Source organism: Exophiala dermatitidis, assembly GCF_000230625.1.
Source record: "Exophiala dermatitidis NIH/UT8656 unplaced genomic scaffold supercont1.5, whole genome shotgun sequence".
Classification (NCBI taxonomy): Eukaryota; Fungi; Ascomycota; class Eurotiomycetes; order Chaetothyriales; family Herpotrichiellaceae; genus Exophiala; species Exophiala dermatitidis.
Window position 1 is genome coordinate 3123196 of NW_008751650.1, and position 17164 is coordinate 3140359.

At 51.3% G+C, this 17164-nt stretch overlaps 6 protein-coding genes across 6 annotated transcripts; 3 read left to right on the forward strand and 3 right to left on the reverse strand.

Moving 5' to 3' along the window:
- Positions 1-881: 881 nt before the first annotated feature.
- HMPREF1120_06684 (uncharacterized protein) lies at positions 882-1641 on the forward strand (the record flags this gene model as incomplete). The annotated part of the gene is made up of 2 exons (XM_009160893.1): positions 882-967; positions 1035-1641. 2 exons carry the CDS (start codon positions 882-884, stop codon positions 1639-1641), a joined length of 693 nt encoding a protein of 230 aa, XP_009159141.1.
- Positions 1642-2071: 430 nt separating this feature from the next.
- HMPREF1120_06685 (uncharacterized protein) lies at positions 2072-7357 on the reverse strand. The gene is made up of 3 exons (XM_009160894.1): positions 4097-7357; positions 3656-4022; positions 2072-3602 (listed from the first exon to the last, which is right to left on the reverse strand). The coding sequence occupies exons 2-3, from the start codon at positions 3846-3848 to the stop codon at positions 2617-2619; spliced, it is 1179 nt and encodes a 392-aa protein (XP_009159142.1). The 5' UTR covers positions 3849-4022; positions 4097-7357; the 3' UTR covers positions 2072-2616.
- HMPREF1120_06686 (iron-sulfur clusters transporter atm1, mitochondrial) lies at positions 4554-6734 on the forward strand (the record flags this gene model as incomplete). The annotated part of the gene is made up of 1 exon (XM_009160895.1): positions 4554-6734. The coding sequence occupies one exon, from the start codon at positions 4554-4556 to the stop codon at positions 6732-6734; it is 2181 nt and encodes a 726-aa protein (XP_009159143.1).
- A 1368-nt stretch (positions 7358-8725) lies between the features above and the next one.
- On the forward strand, positions 8726-9096 carry HMPREF1120_06687 (uncharacterized protein; the record flags this gene model as incomplete). The annotated part of the gene is made up of 2 exons (XM_009160896.1): positions 8726-8753; positions 8888-9096. 2 exons carry the CDS (start codon positions 8726-8728, stop codon positions 9094-9096), a joined length of 237 nt encoding a protein of 78 aa, XP_009159144.1.
- Positions 9097-9616: 520 nt separating this feature from the next.
- Positions 9617-14043, reverse strand: HMPREF1120_06688 (DNA repair and recombination protein RAD54). The gene is made up of 6 exons (XM_009160897.1): positions 13696-14043; positions 13483-13645; positions 13253-13423; positions 11360-13199; positions 11100-11283; positions 9617-10994 (listed from the first exon to the last, which is right to left on the reverse strand). Exons 1-6 carry the CDS (start codon positions 13761-13763, stop codon positions 10331-10333), a joined length of 3090 nt encoding a protein of 1029 aa, XP_009159145.1. The 5' UTR covers positions 13764-14043; the 3' UTR covers positions 9617-10330.
- Positions 14044-14220: 177 nt separating this feature from the next.
- Positions 14221-17033, reverse strand: HMPREF1120_06689 (DNA repair protein rhp54). Its single transcript, XM_009160898.1, has 2 exons — positions 16952-17033; positions 14221-16898 (listed from the first exon to the last, which is right to left on the reverse strand). Coding segments are annotated over exons 1-2 (2418 nt in total). The 5' UTR covers positions 16954-17033; the 3' UTR covers positions 14221-14482.
- Between the last annotated feature and the right edge of the window lie 131 nt (positions 17034-17164).

The following is a 17164-nucleotide window of genomic DNA, read 5'->3' on the forward strand; positions in this document are numbered from 1 at the left end:
ACTGACCGCAGGCCTCCTGAATTCCACCCGCAGGCACAACAACCCATAGCATAGACCGGGACAGCAGACAGACGGCTGCGCATCCTACGCCTAGATAGATCTTTACTCTCTAATATGGCCAAGCTCACGTCAACTTTGTTTGCTTGTCTCCATTCGCTCCTCATTCAGCTGCCGCAACACGGGTACCACAATATCTCGCGTGTCATCCAGCCTCAGATTCGGAGCATTGCAGACAGCTTGATCGTCCATTCGCAATCGAGCCGGTCAATCGCAAAGGTCATCGAGAAGCAAGCCACGAAACAGAAAGAAAGAAATCTGATGGCTGGAGCGAAGCATGAGTCCACACGTACCAGGGGTCAAATCTGAAACAAAACCAAAGGCTAGATCTTAACGTCTTCAAAATGCAGACGATGCACCAAGATAACGACGACACAAGGGACGCTGATGGCTGTTCGAAACAATTGAGCAAGTGGCTCCATAAGGCGAGAAACAATTGAACCGCCGAGTTTCCCCTCTAGCGAAAGCGCTGTTTCTCTCCACGACATTATTTAAGGCGGTTCCGAACGGCTCACACTCCTAAGACTATGGAAATGCTTGTTGGCAATTTCAATATGCTCCTGCCGTGAGGACTCGTCGCATAGGCAGGTCATAAAAGAAATGCCTCTTTCAGTTTCAGCTCACTTCCACCTCACTTTGACCTCGGTGCTCCTTCAGAAGGCACTAGAGCAAGAAGAGCAAAGCAGCTCTTCTCTATAACTTCGTCTCGATGACCTTCTTTCTACGACTTCGTCTCACCATCTCTGAAGCCTTCTTCTTTAGTCAGAGCAGCCTCAATTCTGGTCCGTACAGACTCCTCGCAACCCGCAACGCGACCATCCTCCATGGCGAGAAAGAGGCCAGCAGAGCCAGACTCTGATGATGATACACATTCGGATACTAGTACCGCAAAGACCCGTGTGGCGCCTCGGTGAGATGACTGCTCATGCTTATCTTCTTGCAAGACCTATATGCTAACATGGACTTGCTTGGACCAGCTTCGCTCGTTCGGGAACCGTAACAGTCTATGTCGGCGTTGAAAAGGCCAGATATTTGGTGCACGAAGACATCCTCACCTCCACATGTCCGTTCTTCGAAAAGTGTCTCCAGTCCGGCATGAGGGAACAACACGAACGGACGGTTGAATTACCAGAAGATGCTCCCGAAACTTTCGATGTCATCGTGAAGTGGATGTACTCTGGACAAGTACCTGCCTTACTCGGGCCGCATATCATGCGCGCTTACAAGCTTGCCGAGAAGCTGTGTATGCTTGATCTTCAAAACGCACTTGTCGATGCCTTTAAAGCAGTGTGTAGGAGGGAGCGCATCAGTCCGATCACTGTCATGTTGACATGGAAGCATCTTCCCGAAAATTCAGAACTCTGCAAGCTAGCCTTGAAGCAGCTGTGCTATGAGATTGTCAAGGAACCAAGAAATTACATGGGCACATCAAGTTCCTTCTTTGGAGCGACCCAGACTGGCACACTCGAAGGCGAGCTGAAGGAAATGCTGGAAGAAGGAGGCCCTTTGGTCAGCGCTTTTTTCTCTCAATACGTCGATGAGCGTAAAAGGCCCAGATCTCGACTGTCTGATCCGTCATATTGATGCTGCCAACTTATCAACGCCAATGGGACGAGGTGCAGAGAAGAATAACTATAGCAGTGCCATGCTATGGCTCTGTCAAGCACAGTTTGTCTGCTGTTTGGAGTCTGCGGATTCGACTAGCTCGGTCTTAAGGTTTTCGCGCACAGCATGGAACCCCGATGGACAACATCTCTCTGTCCGTTCGATCAGCAGTTTACCACTGGTGTCTGCATGCAATGTCCGATCGACAGAATTCAGAAAGCCGAGTGAGAGGTGGACGGACAGATTGTCCTGTCGCGACCAAATGCCCCAGGGAGACGAATGTATGGATGTTTCCGCACGAACCAGTCCCGATTGGCCTTCCCCTCCCCTATTGGCAGGTTTCAGCATTCTACCTTTCAAGCAGTGCAGGCATTTGCTGCCAAGTCGGAGCTGGAACAGCGGCCCAACATGTGCTTTGAGACCTACTGCACGTTCGATATGCTGGTCCTTTACGCATTACGGACTGGTTTAGATAGCTAAGCTAGGCTCACATAACCTAACGAAGGCTACCAAATGAAAAACAGACCACTTTTCGTTCACATTCGCCGATTGCTTGTCCTCCTCGTATCTTGAATTGCCTGTCTGCTGAACTACCTGCTCCATTGCCCGTTGACTTGGTATGTCTGCGCCTTTTGCCTGTGAAAACCCATCTCCCGAAGTAGGGCTATCTAGTATTGTACGCTTAGAATACGACTGTAGGTTTGCACAACCACCCAGAAAGATACCTGTGAGAGCAAGAGACATAGATTTCATTAAAAGACAAGTTTTAGGATCAACCACGGACATGGTCCCTCGCTTCAGAACGCAAGGTCGTGTGAAGACACATATTCTACCAGAATGAGGAAACGATCCTAGCACAGTGTTTCCGCCGGTCGCTTTCAATGCAGCATCTGTACATGCCTCGCTTTGAACAGTACTCGTCCTAGGAACTGTTGCCGAAAACCGGCGCAAGTTCTATGACTTGTCAAAGGTAACCTTGCCATCACTGCTAACATTTGCATATGACAATTTGGCTTGCGACTGCGGCGATGACGTGGAACTTGACGGCGAAGCCCCAGCAGCACCTGGTCTCGAGGCGTCAATGGCTTTAGCCGCTTGAGCGTCTGTTAGGGCGTCCCGCACGACTCCCGGAGGAGTATCGGCAATCTCGTTGACTTCCTGAGCCGTCAAAACATCATTTACTCTGGCCGCACGACTTTGAATCAAAAGTGTCGTAGGACCTTTGAACTGCAAGAACAGTCTATCCCCCCATATAGTCCTGCGACTCCAGGTCCGAATCCTCAGCAAAGCATTGGCAATAATCTTGTAAGTACTGCTCGTTTTCAAAGTCTCGACAAATTTGGATGAAGGGAAAAAGTTCCCCAGCTGGAGAGGGATCTGAAACCGGACATTGGTAGACTTGAAACGGTACGGTTGCGGAGGAGGAGAGGGCGAAGAGATCGAATATGCCAGGATATTAGACGGGTGGACGAGATACGTCTCGCCCTCCGCAAGTTCAATCGAATACACTTGCCCTTGCCCAGCGAGAGCCAAGAGTCCTCTCCCTGTCACATCCGAACTGCCCCAATGTGCCAGCGAGAGTTTCGTGCTCAAAGTCGGTTTCACTGACAACGTGCTACCGGTCCATGCTAGCAGGGCTTTCCGTTGCGCCAGTTTCCAATCCGTCCGTCCGTCTAATTGGAGAATCGCAAATGTGGTAAGAGGTGATCTCGTCGCGATGAGCGCATTGACAGACGATGTGGATGTGATTTTCTGGTAGAGAAACGGTATTCCGATCAAGGCGCGTCGGACGGGGTTAAGTAATCGTAGCGTTGAGACTGTGCCGTCTGGATCCCCTGCGAAACCGACTAATGTCCCTCGACGCGTGTAGAGGTCTTGAGATGGTGATAATGTCACGGACAATAATGAGTATGGACTTCCTAGGACTTCGAACGAGGCATCTAGATCACGAATGAGTAAATATATTGGGACTTGTTGGATGGGGAATACGAACCTGGAGAGGCTGCTGATGCCGATTTGCCAACAACTTGAACGTCAATCCTACTGGTGTCGGTGGCGGGCGTCGCTTGCACTGAGATGTACTTGTATCCTCCAACTCTCCGCCCGGCGACAAGGTGTGCTGGAAATGCCCATTTTCGAGGGAACCCGGTCAGCCGCCGGAGATTCTGTGCGGCAACCTGAGGCATGTTGATTTTATGGTGGTCAGGGTACTTTTCTCGCGAGTTTCAGCAGTGAAGTAGGACCAGACTCCTGGCCGTTGTTGGAAATATCCAAACACGATTCATGACCAGAGCTTCCAAAAACTGCGGAGCTCAATGGCGTCGGTCGGCGGACAACATTCGCGTGTCAAACATGCCAAGCTGTTACATAGGTAAGCCCGCATGGTCACGTGTAAAGCCATGTTATTTGCATGCGTGTGGAAGGGGCTGTTTACCACATGTTCCACCTGGTTTCTACGGAATCATGGATGTTCAAGTTGGTCATCGATATTTTGAAATTGCAACATATCAACAAAGTCTCTACACACGGTTAAAATTCGGCGAGGACAACATTGCGGTTTCTCGGCCAAAAACTGAGGACCCTATGTTTTTCATGTGATCACAGCCTCGCCTGTAAGATCAGCGGGTTACGGGGAAGTATGTACTCGACCAAGCGCTCTTCGGCGCCGTCGGATGGCATCACATTGAGCACAAATGGCTCAACCTGTCGAACCAGCTGTTTACGCTTTCCCTCCCAATTGGACCCCTTCTGTGTGTGACTCGCCTGTTCGCGTACACGTTGCAACTCCTCTCTCTGGCTTACACATGCCATAGGGGAGGGGAAGGCGGACAAAAAGTGTTCTCAGCCTGACTGCTGCGGCGTAAGCAGACCATCTAGTCATCACGCTCAAGATGCTGTCCAGAACGCTGTACAATTGCGGCAGTCAAAGAATACACAGTTCGCGTTATCCTGTGTTGAAGGCATGGAGGTCTAACCGATCAATTGTTGCGAGCCCTAGGGTTCGGATATTTACCCAGTCGGCTTTCTTAAAACGCCAGGATGAGAGGAAGGCGCCAGAACAGACGGCCAAGGGTGCCGACGAGGCCGCAAGTAGGCTGGGGACCGTCGAGGCCACGAAGCCAGAGACGCTTCAGAAACCAGGGCCGGTCAAGCCAGAGCCAGTCGACCTCAAGAAGAGTGGCCTCCTCTCCGAAAAGGTCGTCTCCAACAAGGAGCAGCGAAAGATTGATCTCTCCATCATGAGGGAGATGGTGCAGTATCTCTGGCCGAAAGGCGACTGGGGAAGCAAGCTCCGTGTCAGCACTGCCCTGGGTTTACTTGTTTCGGCCAAGATCCTGAACGTCAATGTGCCGTTCTACTTCAAAAGCATTGTCGACTCAATGAACATTGATTTCCTGGCAGTGGGCGGCACCGCTTGGACAGTGGCCGGGTCCATGGTTGTGGCATACGGCGTGACCAGGATTGGCGCAACTCTGTTTCAGGAGCTGCGCAATGCCGTCTTCGCGAGCGTGGCACAAAAGGCTATCCGCAACGTGGCTCGGAATGTGTTCCAACATCTATTGCAACTGGATTTGAAATTCCATCTGTCGCGTCAAACAGGTGGACTGACCAGGGCGCTTGATCGAGGCACAAAGGGCATCAGCTTTTTATTGACGTCAATGCTGTTCCATATCTTCCCCACGGTGCTGGAGATATCAATGGTTTGTGGCATCCTGACGTATAAATATGGTGCATCGTTCGCTGCCATCACTGCTGCAACTATGGTGGCGTATTCGGCGTTCACAATCGCCACGACTTCGTGGAGAACGAAATTCCGAAAACAAGCGAATGCAGCAGACAACCAAGGCGCAACCGTGGCGGTCGACACATTGATCAACTACGAGGCTGTCAAGTATTTCAACAACGAGAAATTCGAGGTCAACCGATACGACCAAGCATTGAAGAAATACGAGGATGCGTCTATCAAAGTCACGACGTCGTTGGCGTTCCTCAACAGCGGCCAGAACTTTATATTTTCCACCGCGCTGGCAGGGATGATGTATATGGCTGCAACGGGGGTGGCCGCCGGCGAACTGACGGTCGGAGACTTGGTCATGGTCAACCAACTTGTTTTCCAACTGTCTGTGCCCTTGAACTTCTTGGGTTCCGTCTATCGAGAACTTCGGCAATCGCTGCTGGACATGGAGACTTTGTTCAGTCTGCAAAAGGTCAATGTGACGGTCAAGGAAGTGGCCCATCCGCGACCTTTGGCTCTGACCAAGGGGGGAGAAATTAGGTTTGAGAACGTCTCGTTCGGATATCATCCTGACAGGCCTATTTTGAACAATCTGAGCATGACGATTCCTGCCGGGAAAAAGGTTGCGATTGTGGGACCCAGCGGATGCGGGAAATCGACCATTCTTCGGCTATTGTTCCGATTCTACGATGCGCCGACTGGTCAGATTCTGATTGACGGGCAAAACATCAAAGAGCTCAGCCTGGACAGTCTCCGTCGGAGCATTGGAGTGGTTCCCCAGGATACGCCATTGTTCAACAACACGATTGAGCACAACATTCGATATGGCAGGGTTGACGCGTCTTTTGAAGAAGTCCGAGAAGCCGCACGAAGAGCCAGGATCCTGGATCTGGTGGAACGGCTACCGGCTGGTTGGAATACCATGGTGGGTGAACGAGGCATGATGATATCTGGAGGAGAGAAGCAACGACTTGCAATTGCCCGACTTCTCCTAAAGGACCCTCCTTTGTTATTCTTCGATGAAGCGACATCGGCGCTCGACACATACACGGAGCAGACGCTGTTGCAAAACATCAACAGCATCCTGAAAGAAAAGCAACGGACGAGTGTGTTTGTGGCTCATCGGCTGCGTACGATTTATGACTGCGACATCATCTTTGTGCTCCGAGACGGCCAGGTGGTTGAACAAGGAACTCATGCGGAGCTGCTGGCTCAGGGAGGCCTTTACGCCGATCTCTGGGCTGCGCAAGAGGTCTCGATCGGACAAGACATGACGCTCGAGCGGGCTTTGGAGGAAGAAAAGGAAAGTGAAGAGAAGAATCCGAAGGATAAATGATTGGCAAGCTTGAGTCTAGGCTGTCTGTCACGATCTCTCGGGGCTCTTCTCCGGACCTGGCACTGGCATCGAAATCGTCCCATCGACGGCGACGTTCCCGCCCCACTGGAGAGACCGGCACCGGTGCTGCCCTGTGAGGTGAGGACCATGGAGGCTAGGCAGGCGGGCCCCAGCCGACGACAAGAGAGTAATGTCAAAAGCCCGTTCGAGAACCCGGTCCATTTGTTCGAACTTTCTAGCGCGAATTTGGCCACGTGGGATTTACTTGAGACATCGAGACCGATGAAGCTGTGTTCTGTATAGGGATGAGCAGAAAGGATGCAGGTTGAATTTTCTGCCCTGGGTCAGGGGTATATACAATTCCGGTTCGCGAGATGATCAAGTCTCGACTGGACTGGCATGTTGAGTGCGAGTTGGCGGGACAAGGTTCAAGTTGGTCAGGGGTCAGAAGTCAGGGGCATCAGACTGGGTTCCGCACGTGGCGCAAGCCGGTAACTACTAGCCTCCAAGCTGAAAGCCCACTGCACCACTGTCCAGCAAACTGACGGTTGACCGGATAAGATCTCGGCGCGATATCAAGCTATCTGTAAGAAATAGTTGTCACCGTTGCCAGAGTCAGGACTTGGATGGTTGTAGAGGAGTTGCATAAAAGTCAAGCTACAGTATTTTTTCACGATCATCTCGACCGGAAGAGCGACGCTACTCTTGCCAGCGAACACCTTTGAACAGTCCCTCACAAACCGTGTGTCCGTCAGATGCCCGTGTACTAGCAACTAGTTGTACGCTAGAAGCATGCCAACGCAGGTTCCCCAGCTACTACTGTACCAGAAACCTGCAGCCTCTAGCGTCCGAACCGTTCAAGTTCCAGGCACAAAAGGTTGAATTGAATTCTAGTCGTAGGCGAGGTAACAGTAGTACCTGCTTAGGCGGGCCCCGTACTCGTTGTCCTCGGAAGCTTGAGCAGGCACTACCGGCTGTTCAAGCCCCGATGGTATTATTAGTCTCTAGGCTGTTCTCGTCTAATAATGCGCCTAAATGCCACGCTCACTACGCCTAAGCACCGCTAAGACCGCAACTAAGCTGCCCGCCATGGCCGCAGAGATTGCGAACAGACCAACGACCAACTTGGTGCCTGCGACGGACGGACTCCTTTTTATCCCTCTGCTGCAGTTCCATGGCGGGCTGGGCTCCATCTGCAAATGCTTGCCAGTAGTGCCAGCTCAACTTCGCTTTGACAGTTCAACCCCTCGTTCCCGTTCCATCCCTTGCATGCGACGGATGGACACCCATCCTTTTTTTGTGGGCACCCCATTATCGTGATCTAGGATTGGGACAGACATAATAGTCCGTCGGTGACACCACACCTCCATTTCCCTTCTGCTTCGCGCCCTGCTTGCTTGCTACCTACCGTCCTGTACCCAAGGTCGTCGACAAGTGTGTACGGGTCCTCAATTCCAGTCCTCATACCGTTCGGTCCAGCATACTTTGATTTCGCTGGCACACATCTGCAGTAACCGATTCAACGTTTCAGATCCGGAAACCCGTACGATCCGCATCCAAATTGCGAGCGCAGAAAGACGAGAGGCTGAGCACAGCGGCGCAACTTGCACTCAAAAGTCACTCTTCCTCCGTCTCAACCGATCACGGGAATTAAGTGCACTACGACAACCATACCGTGCCACTACGTCGCCTGCCTTCCCAGCACCAGGAACATCCGCGTCGCTGGAACGAAACGTACTACGCAAGTCAAGACCAGAGCCGCAATACTGGTGACCAACGTCAGAACACAACGTCATACAGAAGAATAAGAAGAATAAGTGCACTGCACGGCGTACTACTGCTAGCACCAAAACCACCGTCCCTGGTGCACCGACAAGGTCCCTGAACAACTCCCACCGCGGTTTCGAACAGCTCACCCAGACGGTACCACAAGCCATCGAACTACCCTACACCACGCTCTCGCGCAATTATACCGGAAACCAAGAACCAAAATGGGTCTAATCGACAAACTCCAAGCAAGTAAGTCAAGTTCAGTTCGGACGATATGCTCCCTCAGGCTCTCAGAGCAGCACTCACCACCAACCCTGTATTCTTCATCCGATCCACTCAGACAGACAGGTATCACAGCCAGCACTAACCAGAAACCTTATTAGAACTCGAACTCTACCGCCTCGAGCAAAAGTACGCCCGCCGCAAGAACCGCACTCAATTCAGCACGGGCGCCCAATACGTCGACGGCGAATACATTTATAATGACCAGTACAGTTCTGCCGTGTCGTCCAATTCGACGGGCGGATCGCAGCGATCCGGTAAGAAGAGACGAGAGGTTGTGTGGAATCCGGACGAACTCGTGCATGGTTAAAGGACATGAGACGATGAGAAAGAAATAAAAAATTACGACCACCACCTACGGTACGGATTCACCATTCATGGTTATGTTAAGATATATCACCAAAGTACGCCGCGGTACACTTACTCGACCTGGTCTGATCCGACCTGATCTGGTGCGCGTGTCTCCCAATTGATTATCGCTGAATGCAGTGGTTCTGGTTCCGGTTCTGGACCTTGTCTTGTCAAGTTTCTTCTTTTCCCGACCCTCCCCAGTTTTGTGCTGTGCAGTCCGGCCATGGTTGTGGTTCTATGACTCGCGGGCTGAATTGGGTCTGGTCTGTCGACCAAGCCGGTCCGATCAGCATGCGATGTGCTATGCTATGCTATGCTATGCTGTGCTGGACTGGGGTCAGGGTTTATATGATATGGATAGCAGGTAGCATTGGCGTCGTGTATTTCTTTAGGTTATTGGTTTTGGCCAGCTTCTCCGGTCTGGCCTTTTGGTTCGGTTCGGTCAGTTTATGTCGTTTGTAGGAAGTATTGTGGTTCAAGTTTAGCTAGTATGGGTAGTATAGTTCTTGAGAGCAAGCATGAAAAAGATATCAAAGTTACAAGTTTATGTCTGTTTCATTTTCTTTCCGGCTTGTTCCCTTTTCATTTCTTTTCCTGGAGATATCGACCATCATTCCATACCAAGAGAAGAAAGACCTACATACACTACGACGCTGAAGTAAGTAGGAAGGGAGGTAAGGTACCTACCTGTACCTAAGCCTGGTATTTTCGAGCGAACAGAACCAGGATAACTTCACCTACTACCGATCAATTCTTTTCACAGGCAATCAATACCACTGGGTCGATCGATGGCCATATAAGGTACCCTGTACTCGTGTACTCGTCGTATACCTGTATACCCGTAGTAGTAGTATACAATCTGCTCACGACTCTTCCTTATGACCAACCATGCAGCAGCCAACCAAACCATACAATCGACCAATAAACCCAAAACCCCCAAACCCAAAAAGCCAAAGCCGTACCATGCCAATGTTGAAGATGTTGAAGGTACAACGAACGACTCGACAGTGTCTCTCTCTCAGTGTGTGTGTGTCTCTTTTTCGTCCTTCTCTAACAAGACCCTTTCTCTTACCATAAGAATTCGATTCATATCACGACGCTTCTCAATCGTTTGATGGTTGTTTCCGTCCTAAGAGAACAGAACTCGACTATCTGACAGTCACAGTCACAATCAGTCAGACCTTTTCATCACTTCACTTCTTTCCCCTGTCTCCATTCCGGTCCCGGTCTCTATCACGGTCCTTATCCCGATGACTCCCGGCCCTGGCAATGCCACTAGCAAACTTGCCAAAGCCACCTGCGAGGCTGTGTCCACGCTTATGCGGATGTGACGACGACGACGACTGAATTCCACCACTGCCGCTGCCACTGCCACCTGCCGTCGTGGTCGAAGCGGCAGTCAATCCAGACCTCGAACCTTGACCCGTAGTGGTACCAGGAACAGTGAGTCCACCTGGATTAGCAGCAGAGGAAGAACCAGCCAAAAGGCTCAATGGGCGATTACTCAGTCCCGTTCTGGCCACGACATGACCTTTGCTGTCCACGACAATGTCGTCGCGGAGACTGTTGCGACTGGACCGGCCATCAACACCAGTGTTGTCATCAAGGAGACTTCGAGGACCCCCGTTGACAGCACCGCCACCGCCACCATAGCCGCCGTCGGAATCTAAATTGCTTCTCAAGAGTCGTTCATTGCGGCGCCGGGCTTTCTCCTGCGTCTGCTTGAACTTGTCGAGTAATTCGGGCCACTTGATTTCGTTGGACGCACTGGCCGTGTCGCGGTTGCGGCCGAGGCGGCCGGTTACTGACGATGAGGAACCAGATGGTAATGTTGACGATGAGATTCCCGACACCACACTGATAGAAGAAATGAGTCAGTAGGTGTGCTGACATGCTGGAACATGACACAGCACAAGCAGACTAAAAATGCGAAAATAAGGGGAATAAAAAGGCAAGACTTACCCCGAGCGAGCCGATGGTGTCGGCATCGACGCTGGAGTGTGGAGCAATCCTATTGCCGAGACGCTGTTCAGTCGGTTCTTTAGGGCGCCAAAGGCTGATGACTGCGGCAAAAGCATCAATAGCCCGTACAGGCATTTGTACAGGTACGGGTAGCGATCTGGTTCAAGCAATTGGAGTCGAAGATCTAGTTTGCGGTCAGCAACTTCTACTCTGGCCTCTGGACTCAAAGAACACAAGTAGACCAAGCGTTGTATACTCACATGTAAAAACAGGACTCTCAAGCAACTGTACTAACTTGTCGATTTGGATCAGCATGTTCACCGTCATTTCCAGATCCGCAAAAATCTGCAGTAGGTTGTAAGCCTGCTCGTAGGCCTGTGCTAGAAGGCACAAAGAAAATGTGGCCACGGCATTATGGCACCAAGCGCGGAAGAGGGCCACAAAGAATAGCTGACCGTCCTTGCTGTCGGGACTGCGCAGTCGTTTTCTTAACTCCGCCAGTTCCGGAGCTGTGATGAGGTTGTTGTTCAGATTCTGCACCATTATGCTAGCGAATTCAATATCCTCGTCTTTTTCAATGCAATCGGCCAGTGTTCGGTATATCCGTTCCGGTTGTAGGTTGAGACATAGTTGACGAATAATCAGGTTGCCTCGGATTTCGAGGAGTTTTCGGTCGGTGGAAAACAGTTGCAACAAGGCCACCATGAAGGAGGTAAAATAACCGTCTTCGCTGTTTTTCGAGATCTGGGAAAGAAGCTGCAAGTCTCGCGTCACAACTGCCTCGGCCGGGTCCGACAGAGTCTTAAGCAAAGCCGGGAATGTGCCGTCGTTGAACGCAAGAACTTTCTTAGGTGCTTTCCGATGGAGCATGATCAACCAGCTCAGTGCCGCCACTCTGGTTTCCTCGTGTTCATTGAGAAACTGCAGAGTCAAAGCATTGACGGCAGCAGCATAGTCCAGATCCGCCACGGCCTTTTCGGGCGTTTCCGCGGACGATTTGGCCGCGACTTCAGCCGGTGATGACGACTCCTGTTCAGCCGCGTCGTCAGGGGAAGCCTCATCTTGACCAGACGGTTGAGTTGGAGCGCTTTTGGTGGATGCTTCTGATTGTTTCTTGTCCGCGCCCTCTGATGACGGATGACCATTGGGATCTTGTCCGCCGTCATCTTCCGTGGATACCTCATCTTGGAATGTAACAATATAGTCCATCAGTGACCGGTTGACTTTGCTGGCAGTGGTGCGGACCTGTTCGGACTGGGAGGAGAGTGCTGGCAGCACACAGGACAAAAGCCGAGGGACAAACTGCAGAATGTCTTCCGGGCTGATCTCGAAGAAACTGTCGATCCAGCGGAGTGCAACTATGCCAATCTCCTCCTCCTTTTGTTTCGACAACCCTTCCAATCGCAAGTTTGTCGCCGACTCTCTGCTGGATGAGACATCGACAAATTTCAGCAGGATATCCAGGATCTTTGCGTAGTCGATTTGGACGTCTTGACCAGGTATCCAATCACCGCCATTCTCTTCCACCTCTGCTGACTCGTCCTGGGCAGTACTGGACCCCGAGTCTTCAATGGCATTGTCAAGCGAGTTACTGCCACGAGCGGTCCCGCTATCGGCCTGGCTGGACGCGGGTCTGGCGTGGCTCGCTCGACTTCTCCTGCTTTCCGCGATTCCTCTCTTGATCTTTGCAATTTTTTTGATCTCGTTCAAAAAGCGTTCTAGAAGCCCTTGCGTTGCCACATAGACATCGCGGTTTGGATCTCCAAGAAACTTGAATAGGCCTTCCAAGAACGAGGGTAGATAATGCACAAGTTCCAAATCGGGAATGGTGTCTAGTAGAGTAAGCCATGAAACCAGGAAGGTTCGGGTGAACGGGTTGATGACATGAATGCGTTCCTCCAGTAGAGGGATGAACTTTTCTAGGGAGAATGTAGTGGGGTAGTCGACACTCGATCTCTCAGAACCAGCATGTTCGCCATTCTCGTCTGTGAAATTCAACACTGAGACGTAGGAAGACGCTGATTCGGCAACGATGTCTTTAATTAATCGATCCAGAAGTTCGGCGCCATTTTTGACAGACAGCTCCGAGTCAGCGGCGAGCTGCGGAACCTAGTCAGTATCAAGCAGCAGCACACAAGGTTTCAATGCCATACCTTGCATAAAGCGTCAAATATGTCGTTGAAGAAGACCAGTATTTCGCCTTTTGCCACTTTGGCAATGTTGTACATGGCCTCGCAGGCATAGTATCGAACACGAGCGTCCTGGTCCGTGAAGCACGCCAACACCGGAGGCACTATATCCTGGAGATACCGGGCGACCTCATCCTGGAGAGACCTTGTCAGATATCGGACTTCTACAATAGACGAGGATGAGGGAGGCTTACCGGACCGAGAGCGATGGCAGCAGCGGCCAATCCAATTAGCCCTCCATTTCGTGCATGAGGCAGATGAACCGCATATGCATAGTCATGACATAGCTGGTCAATGGTCTTTCGAATCCTATCGTGATCTTTGGCGGCCAGGCTCTCCCTGATGAACCGCTCAAGCCTAATCTCCGTCAGTTATGGTCGCCCAATGGGAAACAATGTCGAGCATACTCGAGGGCACCCTGCTTTCGTTTGTCATAGAGTTTATCTGTGAGCAATCGCTGAACTGAGGGGTCCATTATGGCGTCGTTTTGATTGATATGTATGAACGAGCAACACCATTATCGGCAGAAGGCGTAGGGAGGGTGGTCAGTCTTGCTGGGGTCTTTCTGTTGCATGCATACTCGGATGGCCCACAACCTCACGAGACCGTCGGACCGCCAGCTCCCTGAAGAGAAGATTGTGAATGGGCAGTGATCTCTCGATTGTCTGTCCGGCGAGAGCAGCAGGCGTGTAGAGACAACACACTGCAGTCCGGTTGGGATGAGGTTCAAGTGGACGTGGTCGGTCGTCCGTATAACGTCAGCGTCAACATCGAGAACCTCCTCTTGCCGCTTTAGTGCTTGACCGCCGTTGATTGTCTTGCAAGCCCCGATGCCCAATTTTGGGGTTACACGAGTATCGAGCCAGCTACAAGTGCCCAGGGACTGTGCTAGGACTTGACCACCCTTTCTGTACAGCGCTCTGCATATTTAACGCTTCATAAAGTCATTATCATTTGGGCCTTCGGCAAGCCAACACTCGGGGCTTTCCGTGCTTGGATATATCAGGATCTACCGTCTAGCTAAGATTAGGAATTCGTCCACAAATATCCGCTCGGATCTGCTAAACACTGCCAGCCTTATATCTTTGCCAGTGATGGTACACAAACCAGGCTGGACGCCCCTGCTGGCGCTCCAGCAGGCAGTGCCCAGCACGTTTTGCCCACTTTGACACCTTTTTACAGCCTTTCCAGTTTCTAGTGACTGATATACTGGAAAACCGCACTGACAGCATCTTCCGACGCTTCTTGCCGTAGTAACAAGTCCTGGATCTTTCCAAGCGGTCCTTTCTCCCCGTTGTTGACAAAATGGTTCCAAGAACTCGTGTCACCGTATAGCATTGCCGGCGCTTTGATCTGTTGCACACCGTCCGGTCGACAGCGTTTGCATTTGAATGTATCGTGGGTATCGCTCTTCGTCTCCGGCTTGAACTGGAACAGCTCTCGGAGTGAGTCCAGAGTGAAATGCCTCTCCACGTCCTCCGCCGAGTCAACCACCGTTGAGGAAAGCGCCTGTTTGTGGGACTGTCGTTGAAATATCTTCTCCTCAATAGTCCCAGTGCCCATAAATCGGTACACAAAACAGTCTTTCTTCTGTCCATCACGCCACACACGAGCTAGGGCTTGCTGGTCTGCCGCTGGATTCCAATCTGGATCAAATAGAACAAGACGATTGGCTCCAATCAAGTTGATACCACAACCTCCTGCTTTACTGCTCAGCAAAAACACAAATTCCTCGCCGTTGGGGTCATTGAATCTGTCGACCAATTTCTGTCGTTTGTTGACATTCATGGTACCATCTAGTCGGAGACATCCGTAATTGCGGCTTCGACACAACTTCTCGAAAACATCCAATGTCTGGGTATAGTTGCTGATCAGAACAATCTTATCATTAGTGTCCTGTCGTATCCTTGCGAGCATGCGTTCAAGCACAGCAAACTTCCCAGAGTACCATGACCTCACATCTCGGTCGCGGCCTCTGGCTTCTTTCGGGACGTAATCGTCAGGCCAGAATTTCTCGCTCCCCGGCAGATCCTTTTCGAGGTCGAGCAGATCAGGATGGTTGCACAGTTTCTTCAGAATACCGATGGCTTTCAATGGTTGACTGCCTTTACCTCTAAGGAGACTTTTGATGTCAGGGCTTTGAATGAAATGGTTATATAGGTCCTTCTGGAACGGAGCCAGATTGCAGAACACGACATGCTCATACTTGACCGGTAGATACTTGGACAAGATGTCGTTGGTCCTCCGAATGAGGAATTTATTGACCAGTGACCCGAGTCCAGCATTGGCTTCCACTCCCTTCTGCTTATCGGTGTCAGTGCCGGCAGCGTCGCGACCGCGTAGAATGGGTAGCTCGAACTTCTTGCGGAAGTCGGCCTTCGTGCCAAGGTAGCCAGGATTGGCAAAGTCGAGTAAGGAGTAATATTCGGTCAGGTCATTTTGTATTGGTGTGCCGGAAAGGATGACCCTTCGGTCAACATTCAACCCCGTCAAGGCCATATATGTCTCACTTTCAGCATTCTTCAAACGATGGCCTTCATCGCATAGCATTAGGCCAATCTTGACGTCTCTGAGTTCCTCAATATTCAACCTTAAAGATTCGTATGAGACGATGAGAACTGGTCGGGCTATTGACCTTCCGCTAGCCATTGCCCACTGCTTGAGCTGCATGGTGAGCTCTTCTTTGGTCGCTTTCCCGTCGATGGCGAAAGGATGAATGGCACCTTCACCAAGCCATTTGACGAGCTCGTTTGCCCAGTTCTTGACCAGGCTTGCCGGGCATGCAATGATGCATTTGTGGATTGTCGGTTTCCCAGCTTCAGGAGATTGTTTCAGCAATGTCCACATGAGCGTGATGCATTGTAGAGTCTTTCCCAGGCCCATCTCGTCTGCCATGATACAGCCCTTAGCCTTCTCATCCACCAGGCCAGTGGTACATCTGTATAAGAATCTCACTCCTTCGACCTGATGGGGTCGTAGCACTTTCGCCAATCGTGGATCGATCACAACCGGCACTTTTGGCCTCTCGCCTTCGACTTCTTTCTTGATGCCTAATATTTCGGCAAGACTCTTGTGCATCAACGGTGTATCGAGTTTTGGTTTTTCAACTGCTGCCTGCTCTAAGACAGGTTTGCCCTGTGGCTTGTCGTCGATGGTAGGGTCATATAGAACAATGGCAAACTCGCCGCTCGGATCATGTAAAGGCTTGTTGACGAATGTTGCTCCTCGCCGCATGCCCAGAGTGGGCGCCGGTCGTGACGGATCGAATGCATTCTTGTTGATTAGCGGTATGGAGAATCTCGCTCGAAAGGTTGTCTCTGTGTCCTTGACTTTAAACTTGGGGAAGCGGTCTTTGAGCGCTATGCTTTCTCCATCAATGCTATACCCGCCACTCTCGTCGTCCTGCCCTCCATCTGCCTCAGCGTAGTTCACCTTCCTTCGCTTTCTGGCCGGCTCGCCCTTGGCCTTCCGTAAATTGGCGGATCCCGGACACTTGAACGGTTTGATAAGACGGTCAAATGCTGCTGGAGAGTTCACAGTTAACCGTCCGGCTTTAGGAGGAGGTAAGTTTTCCTTGTTCTGCTCAAGCGCGAGACTCTTGGTACGTATCCTGTACGGGAAGTCAGTACTGAGCGCAACGCAGTATTAGAAGTAGATCCATACATGGTGGGCGATGGCGGGAAGAAAGTGGCTATCCAAGCCTGTCGTCGGCGAGAGTCCTTGGGAGTAAGTCAATGGGAAGTGGTCATGCTCGTGGCAAGAACGGACGCGTCGATGCATTTCACGCGCTCCCAAAGGAAACGCGCAGTCACGTGCCGCTTTGCGCTGGCCGACCACTACAGTGGTAGTACACAGCGCTGCCACTGCAGTGGACGG

Coding starts and splice junctions, on each gene's coding strand:
- HMPREF1120_06685 (XM_009160894.1), bottom strand. CDS start 3,848: ATGCCTCAGGTTGCCGCACAGAATCTCCGGCGGCTGACCGGGTTCCCT. Junction 3,603..3,655: donor GGCATCAGCAGCCTCTCCAG/GTTCGTATTCCC, acceptor TTCGTGATCTAG/ATGCCTCGTTCGAAGTCCTA.
- HMPREF1120_06688 (XM_009160897.1), bottom strand. CDS start 13,763: ATGGACCCCTCAGTTCAGCGATTGCTCACAGATAAACTCTATGACAAA. Junction 11,284..11,359: donor TGAGAGTCCTGTTTTTACAT/GTGAGTATACAA, acceptor ACCGCAAACTAG/ATCTTCGACTCCAATTGCTT. Junction 10,995..11,099: donor ACACCATCGGCTCGCTCGGG/GTAAGTCTTGCC, acceptor TTCTTCTATCAG/TGTGGTGTCGGGAATCTCAT.